This window comes from Nicotiana attenuata, chromosome 6, assembly GCF_001879085.1.
Source record: "Nicotiana attenuata strain UT chromosome 6, NIATTr2, whole genome shotgun sequence".
In the NCBI taxonomy this organism is placed as follows: Eukaryota; Viridiplantae; Streptophyta; class Magnoliopsida; order Solanales; family Solanaceae; genus Nicotiana; species Nicotiana attenuata.
The window spans coordinates 47,537,901-47,547,224 of record NC_031994.1 but is presented as its reverse complement, the minus strand read 5'-3'; the positions used below and the strand labels follow the sequence as shown (position 1 = coordinate 47,547,224).

Here is a 9,324-nt window from a genome sequence, read left to right as displayed (position 1 = left end):
AGCTCGATACAGATCATTGGTGTAAACTCAGGGTTTAAACTTTTGTATATGCCCTATTGTTCTCGCACTTTTTAGTCAATCCTTCATACTTAGGTATTACATACTAGTATTTGACATGAACTTTTTTCTAAAGCACACGTTACCATATTTTTCTTGCACTCTACTGTATACATCCCACTCCCTGTTAAATTAAACACTACCGAAAACTAAAAGGGAGAAAAAGATACAAGATTTTGGAACATAAAGATTTTATTTTTATTTTTATGTGAAGTTAAAAGAAAAGGCAGGGTAAAAATTTAGACTATTTTCTTACGTGTCACATTTTGGGAACAGAATTCACAGAAATCCCATACCCCTAATCCCCACAGTTGCAAGTTGCAGCCCAGTGTGTCATCTAAGTGATTAGATAAAACCCCACATATATGAGAGGCCCTCTTTATTCCTACCAAGGATAACATCATTATCCTTCTCCTCTCCTCTCCTCTTCTTCCTTCTTTCAACCACAATCCTCACTCCCCCTCTTTCACCCTCTTCTCCAAAATTTCAATCCCATTTTCAGGCAAAAAACTGCAATGGCTTCAATTTCAGCAGCTTCTGCCACAGCTGCAGCTTCTACAAAGCTTGCATACCCTTATTCCCCTTCTTCCTCAACCAGTAGCGGGAATACTGCTGCTGTATTCCCTACAAATTCCTCAAAGCTTATCCTTTCCTCTTCTTTTACACCCACCCCATCAACCCTTTTCCTCCACTCACCAACCACTACTCCGTCCACCACCCACCCCCGTCGGTTCACTGTCCGCGCTGCACGTGGCAAATTCGAGCGTAAAAAACCCCACGTCAACATTGGTACAATTGGCCACGTTGACCATGGAAAGACCACACTCACAGCTGCTTTGACCATGGCGCTTGCCTCTATGGGCAACTCCGCCCCCAAGAAATATGACGAAATTGATGCTGCCCCTGAAGAAAGGGCGCGTGGTATTACTATCAACACTGCCACTGTTGAATATGAAACAGAAAACAGACATTATGCCCACGTGGACTGCCCGGGGCATGCTGATTATGTCAAGAACATGATTACTGGTGCTGCCCAAATGGATGGGGCAATTCTTGTTGTGTCAGGTGCTGATGGCCCAATGCCACAGACTAAAGAGCATATTTTGTTAGCTAAGCAAGTGGGTGTCCCTAATATGGTTGTTTTCTTGAACAAACAAGACCAAGTTGATGATGAGGAGTTACTTGAGCTTGTTGAGTTGGAGGTAAGAGAATTATTGTCAAGTTATGAGTTCCCTGGCGATGAAATTCCTATTATTTCTGGTTCTGCACTTTTAGCTCTAGAGGCTTTGATGGCTAATCCTAGTATTAAAAGGGGTGAAAATCAATGGGTTGATAAGATTTATCAATTGATGGATAATGTTGATGAATATATCCCTATCCCACAAAGACAAACTGAATTGCCTTTTTTGATGGCTATTGAGGATGTTTTCTCAATTACCGGTAGAGGTACTGTGGCGACGGGGAGAGTGGAGAGAGGGACTGTTAAGGTTGGGGAAATTGTTGATATAGTTGGATTGAAGGATACTAGGAATACTACAGTGACAGGGGTTGAGATGTTTCAGAAGATTTTGGATGAAGCGATGGCGGGAGATAATGTGGGATTGTTGTTGAGAGGTATTCAGAAGATTGATATTCAGAGAGGGATGGTGTTGGCGAAGCCCGGAACAATTACTCCTCACACAAAGTTTGAAGCTTTGGTGTATGTGTTGAAGAAGGAAGAGGGAGGAAGGCATTCCCCGTTCTTTGCGGGTTATAGGCCTCAGTTTTACATGAGGACAACTGATGTGACTGGAAAGGTTACCGCGATTATGAGTGACAAAGGAGAGGAATCTAAGATGGTCATGCCTGGCGATCGTGTAAACATGGTGGTTGAGCTTATCATGCCGGTTGCATGTGAGCAAGGGATGAGGTTTGCTATCAGGGAAGGAGGAAAGACTGTTGGAGCTGGTGTTATTCAGAAAATCTTAGAATGATGAACTTGCAGCTGAGCATCTCTTTTCACATGATCGGCACTTTCCATTGAAGTTACTTAATCCATTGTCATATATGCAAACTTCTTGGTTACTTTTATTATGTCTTAGAATCTTACTTTAGTTGAAGTATCCTGTTTTAAACACCAAATTCTACTGAACTTTTGGGATTTTTCCTTAGTCTCCTGTTTCACTTTTCCTTTGCTTGAAAGGAATGAGAACATTTGATTTCATGCACTTTATTTAATTTAGAACAAATGTGAGACTCTGTTTGAAACTTTAAGTGCAGATTTGCTAATTTGAGATTCACTGCTTAGGCTTTTTGTTTCAGCAAAATGATGCTGATAGAAAAGCACAAAAGAATAAGGAATTTGTTTGTAAACTATGGATAATAATTTTCAGCTGGCGAATGACTGAATTTCTGTAACTAAGAACTATGGTACTCGAAGCAGATATGTATTTATCTGCATTACTTAAAATTGGTATTCTGTATTGTTTGGTTTACAATGTTTGAGCAGAACATTCAGAGTTGGTTCATCTTGGATTAGGGGTGTACATTCGAATCGGTTTATGCATATGTACAAATCGATAACCGATAAGTAATTATCGATAAGGGTCAAAATCGAATCGATAAATCGAATGCACACCCCTAGACTGTAGACACTTGTTAAATGAGTAATTACCTATTTGTGTAGATTAATATAACATACAGAATGTATATATATTCCGCTACTATTTTGAAAGCGGCTATACAATATTATTTTCCCTAATCTATACCCTTTCCTTTACCCTAAGTCCCTTACCCTATTATTTCCTCTACCATATTTAAGGAATGATCATATTTAAAGATCAAGGGAATGAAGTTCAAATTAATAGAAAACAAAATTAGCCGTGATGATGTGTTTTGTTTTGTTTTGTTTTTTTATACCGTTGGAGTGTTGGTGGCATACATTTGATCCCTTACTTTAGTTTTGTTGCATGTGCTTGTTGACACAATTTTTATATTATAAATGGTGTTCGTCTTATTTTAGCTTCTTTTTGTCCATATTAGTTAGGCGCGTTTATAGCGATATACTTTCCGTGGAATCCCGCAAATTTTCTTATTGGTGTAATCGATAACCGAATCGATAAGCCCCCAAAATCGATAAATCGAAATCGAAAAAATCGAAACCTTATTGAAACGATAACGATAAGCATATGTACAAATCGATAATCGATAAGTAATTATCGATAAGGGTCAAAATCGAATCGATAAATCGAATGCACACCCCTATTTGGATTGGAGGACTCACTGACCTTAGAATACAGAAGCAGTGAATAATATGTCATATGTGATGCTGACATGATGAGAAATGTTGCTTCATTACTAACACGAACACCTCAGATATTACATTACAATTGTCACATACACTTTACTTTTGTATCTTCAGAATGAAAAGGTCCATTTTCTCATCTTCTTTGTTCCTCTTATCTTGCATTACTGATGCACTCTTTGAATCCAGTGGTTTATTTCTTCTTAGGTGAGTGGCTTATTTAGCCAGCTGGTCAGTTCTGAGTTCCATGGTTAAGAAGCATGTGTTTCAGAGCTAACATTATTTAGAATGTGTTTGATCTTTCTTGATTTGATACTCTGGTATGACCTTTCTTCCCAATTGTTGGTGCTTGGTTTCTATGTTGCTCGGACTCTGCACAAATGTCATTATGTGCGTGTTTGATCCTCCAAAAGTAGTGCCTTTTTTATGGATCCGGTACGGATGCGGCAGCAATTTTGGGAAGTCCGCGCAACATAGCTTGGTTCTATCCTGCAATGTGGTTTTAATTGCTCGTAACTTCACATGAAAAATGAAAGAAGTTACTCTTTTGATCAGTGCAAGTCAAGTCATGTGCAGTCAGTTCGCCTTACATTAAATACTTAGTAATCCCCTTGCTGAATCAAGCAAAGGATAAATGCATTGCGACCAGTGATAGAGCAAGTCTACTTAAAAAATCTTAGTTTGACGAGCATCAATGCTAGCAAGTCTTGTTAAATCGGATTTTACTATCCGAGACAAGGTGTCTTCTCGAAAACACTAGGTGATTTCTTTCATCTGTCCAAGCCTCGGTGGATAAAGTTTATCCAATACCTGTGCTAGTGGAAGATAGCAGGTACCCTGTGGAATTAGTCAAGGTCCGCGCAAGCTGGTCTCGATTCTGTATCAGTAAATTTACCTTTTTCACGTGGCGTGTTAGGAAAATTCCACTTGGCAAGTAAGAATCAGAAATGGATATATACAAAGGGATTTGCTACCGGGCTCAATGATTCTTTTATCTCGGAAGCTGTGGTTATCGAAAGGGTCGAGTATCCGAAAAGATGAACAAGGGTCGAGTATCTGAAAAGATGAACGTACATATCCGAAGATTCAGTCAACCGCACCCTGAGATCCTGGCCATCGGATGTTATGCTAAGGTTGTTCCTGTAAGGAAAATGAGTAGATAATATTGACTAAGAACAAGAAGGAAAGAAGAACAACTTATCAAAAATAATGTGTCGCGGCAAGCCACTGCCTTGAAAGCGATTTCGGCCCGACTAGGTGCAAATCGTTAAGACCAGTTGCTCCCCAAGGTTCCCCAGCATCTCCAAACACATGCACTCGTGGCTGGAAGTTTAGAATTTGCACAAAACAGTTGCCCAGAAAGAAGAGAAGATGAAGGTATTTTGTGTGTTGGATAATTCACAAAGAAGACTAGGAAGAAAGTAATGGTTAGCTAGATGAATTCTTGGTTAAGAATTGAGTGAATATGATGGCTAATGATCATCTTATTTATAGGCAATTAGGGAGGTTGCATGTATGACAAGTGTGGAGAGTCTTTTAACACTTGTCCAAATATATAGTCCACTTGTCTTCAATATTAACAAGTGTACCTAATCTTCCATCCATGAAGACACATGGTAGATTTGCATAGCCACTTGCCCAAGTCATTCAACACTTGGCTTTAAGGCTTCATGCAAGAAGCCACTTGGAAATATGTCAAAGCCATTCAACACTTGGCTTTAAGGCTTCATGCAAGAGGCCACTTGGAAATAAATAAAAAACTCATGGATATTGGTTGTAAATGGAATTTCAAAAAGAAATTATTGACTTTGCATTATGAATAATTCCAACAATCCCCCACTAATGCAAAGATAAAAATAGAACAATTCTGGGCAAAAGAAGGAACATGTACTTAAGTGTCAATATCTTTCAATTTGAATTGACACGTAGTGAAATGAGGCAACAACTAACATCCACAAAGTGAAGTACTCTTGAACTGAATGGACATTAATCGAGACCCCCACAACACATACTATATCCTTAATATTATGCAAACTCTGCGATACTAACAAAGTGCTTTTATGGTCATGCACATGCCTTGGGTCTCATGAGTGCTCTAGAAAGACATCCCAAGTCTTTCATAAAAGGCGAACACACCTTTACACTCACGTAGGTGATTCCATCAAGTCTATCTACACATAGACTACCTTAAGGCTATGGAATCATTAAGAGCAAAATAAGCTCAATCTTATAAATCACTACCACACGCCATAGGGATAGGAAATGTGGTGCATATTGAGGTCTCATATGGATTCGTTTGACCACAAACGGGTATCCACCATACTTCCTCAATCCATGGGCTTTAGCCCCATCCCCCTCGAAGTTTCAAGGATAACTCTCCTTGCCAAACCCTTGGTTAAAGGATCCGCCAAATTTCTTTCGGATCTTACATATTCCAAGAAAATAACACCATATTTCAACAATTGTTTTACCGCACCATACCTAATGCAGATATGTCTTCTTTTTCCATTGTACACACTATTTTTGGCAATTCCAATTGCTGCCTGTGAGTCACAATGTAGAGAAACTGGTGAAGCTTGTCTTCCCCATAAAGGCACGTCTGCCAATAAGTTTCTCAACCACTTGGCTTCTTGCCTTGCCAACTCAAGAGCAATGAATTCAGACTCCATAGTAGATCGTGCTATACAAGTCTCTTTTGAAGACTTCCATGAAATAGCACCTGCACCTAGAGTGAACACATAGCCACTAGTGGAGCTAACTTCATCATTGTCTGTAACCCAGTTTGCATCACAAAATCCTTCTAAAGCAGCAGGAAATTTATTAAAATGCAAACACCAATCCATAGTACCTCTCAAATATCTTAGCAGATGATGAAGAGCATTCCAGTGTTCACTACTAGGGTTGTGAGTATATCTACTCAATCTAGTAACAGCATAAGCAATATCAGGTCGTGTATAATTCATTAGAAACATTACACTACCAATTATCTTAGCATACTCAGTTTGAGAAATACTAGATTCCTTATTCTTTTTCAAGTGTATGCTAGGATCATAAGGAGTTCTCACAGGTGCTACATCAAAACAATTAAACCTTTTTAACATTTTCTCAATATAATGAGACTGAGATAATGAAAAACCACTAGAAGTTCTTTTGATTTTAACCCTAAAATCACATCTGGTTCTCCAAGATCTTTCATTTCAAATTTAGAAGACAAAAAATTCTTAGTCTCACTAATGACATTCACATTAGGGCCAAAGATTAATATGTCATCCACATACAAACATATAATAACACAATCTGATCCTATCATCTTGGAATAAACACAAGTATCAGATGCATTAACAACAAAACCATTATCCACTAATGTGCTATTAAACTTTTCATACCATTGCTTAGGTGCCTGCTTTAGACCATACAAAGACTTTCTCAATTTGCATACTTTATTCTCCTGTCCTTGGATCATAAATCCCTCAGGTTGAGACATATAGATCTCTTCCTCTAAATCACCATTTAGGAAAGCCGTTTTAACATCCATTTAATATATCACTAAATTATGAATAGCGGCTAAAGCAACAAGAGTTCTAATAGTCACTATCTTAGTCACAGGAGAATAAGTGTCAAAGTAATCAAAGTCTTTCTTTTGGTTAAAACCTCTAATAACAAGTCTAGCCTTATATTTCTCAATTGTACCATCAGGTCTCAATTTCTTCTTAAATATCCACTTGCTACTTATGGGTTTACAACCTTTAGGCAAATCAGACAAGTCCCAAGTGTGATCAGAAACTATAGAGTCTAATTCACTTTTAATGGCCTCTTTCCAAAAATTAGCGTCTATTGACCTTATTGCTTCATTGTATGTGTTAGGGTCTTCTTCTATTGCACGTAACTTCACATGAAAAATGAAAGAAGTTACTCTTTTGATCAGTGCAAGTCAAGTTATGTGCAGTCAGTTCGCCTTACATTAAATACTTAGTAATCCCCTTGCTGAATCAAGCAAAGGATAAAAGCATTGTGACCAGTGATAGAGCAAGTCTACTTAAAAAATCTTAGTTTGACGAGCATCAATGCTAGCAAGTCTTGTTAAATCGGATTTTACTATCCGAGACAAGGTGTCTTCTCGAAATCACTAGGTGATTTCTTTCATCTGTCCAAGCCTTGGTGGATAAAGTTTACCCAATACCTGTGCTAGTGGAAAATAGCAGGTACCCTGTGGAATTAGTCGAGGTCCGCGCAAGCTGGTCTCGACTCTGTATCAGTAAATTTACCTTTTTCACGTGGCGTGTTAGGAAAATTCCACTTGGCAAGTAAGAATCAGAAATGGATATATACGAAGGGATTTGCTACCGGGCTCAACAATTCTTTTATCTCGGAAGCTGTGGTTATCGAAAGGGTCGAGTATCCGAAAAGATGAACAAGGGTCGAGTATCTGAAAAGATGAACGTACATATCCGAAGATTCAGTCAATCGCACCCTGAGATCCTGGCCATCGGATGTTATGCTAAGGTTGTTCCTGTAAGGAAAATGAGTAGATAATATTGACTAAGAACAAGAAGGAAAGAAGAACAACTTATCAAAAATACTGTGTCGTGGCAAGCCACTGCCTTGAAAGTGATTTCGGCTCGACTAGGTGCAAATCGTTAAGACCGGTCGCTCCCCAAGGTTCCACAGCACCTCCAAACACGTGCACTCGTGGCTGGAACTTTAGAATTTGCACAAAACAGTTGCCCAGAAAGAAGAGAAGATGAAGGTATTTTATGTGTTGGATAATTCACAAAGAAGACTAGGAAGAAAGTAATGGTTAGCTAGATGAATTCTTGGTTAAGAATTGAGTGAATATGATGGCTAATGATCATCTTATTTATAGACAATTAGGGAGGTTGCATGTATGACAAGTGTGGAGAGTCTTTTAACACTTGTCCAAATATATAGTCCACTTGTCTTCAATATTAACAAGTGTACCTAATCTTCCATGCATGAAGACACATGGTAGATTTGCATAGCGACTTGCCCAAGTCATTCAACACTTGGCTTTAAGGATTCATGCAAGAAGCCACTTGGAAATATGTCAAAGCCCTTCAACACTTGGATTTAAGGCTTCATGCAAGAGGCCACTTGAAAATAAATAAAAAATTCATGACTATTGGTTGTAAATGGGTTCCCATTATCAAGAATCTCGCTCTCCACTACCCAACTCCCTGACGTGCTGGCTTGAAGCTCGGAGCGACAGTATCTCCCCCACGACTATGAATACCATCTTTGCATTTCGAGAGAGGGGCATCGTAAAAAAAGAAGCAGCATACTATAGAAAATTTTCAGTGATCTTGTTCACTTTATTTCGCTGTCAAACTTTGTTCAATTATCTTAACGATTGTTAATGCTATTGCCTATTCAACCCGACGAGGCTCTCATCTGATAAGATTTTCACTATTCCTACTTTTATTTATTTTATTCATTAGTTACTGTCTGTCATTGGTTTTCTTGTTTCAATTTTGGATCGAAACGATTGCTAGAAGCCTTAAAATACAAATTCAATTGTTTCCTTCAAAATCACATTTTGGGTCAAACAGACTCCACGAATATCAAGTTAAGAAAACAATGAGTTTTCTTAACACTCTGTTTGGATCATTGTTCTCCACCGTTTTATAACGTATTGTATTGTATTGTATCGTATTGTATCATATCGTTTTATGAATATAATGTTTGGATAGATGGTATTGTTTGTTATTGTTAAACAATATTTTGCTGTTTGGTTTGATTGTATCATACTGTACTGTAACTGATAAGTTTACTAAAATACCCTCAATTGTTAAATATTAAATTTATCAAAAATTATGCATAAAAATAATTAAAAAAAATAAAACAGAAGAAGGCAAAACACCTTAAGAAAGCAGAACAAAGGAGCGAGACAGAAGAAGGCAAAACAAAGGAGCACGACTAATTAAAATTGAGTTAAAAGCAAATTAGGAGGAAAAAAAAACAGAAGG

At 38.1% G+C, this 9,324-nt stretch overlaps 1 protein-coding gene across 1 annotated transcript; it reads left to right on the top strand.

Annotated features, from left to right (window-relative positions):
* Positions 441–2,264, top strand: LOC109226947 (elongation factor TuB, chloroplastic). The gene has a single exon (XM_019391893.1). The coding sequence runs from the start codon at positions 573–575 to the stop codon at positions 2,028–2,030; it is 1,458 nt and encodes a 485-aa protein (XP_019247438.1). The 5' UTR covers positions 441–572; the 3' UTR covers positions 2,031–2,264.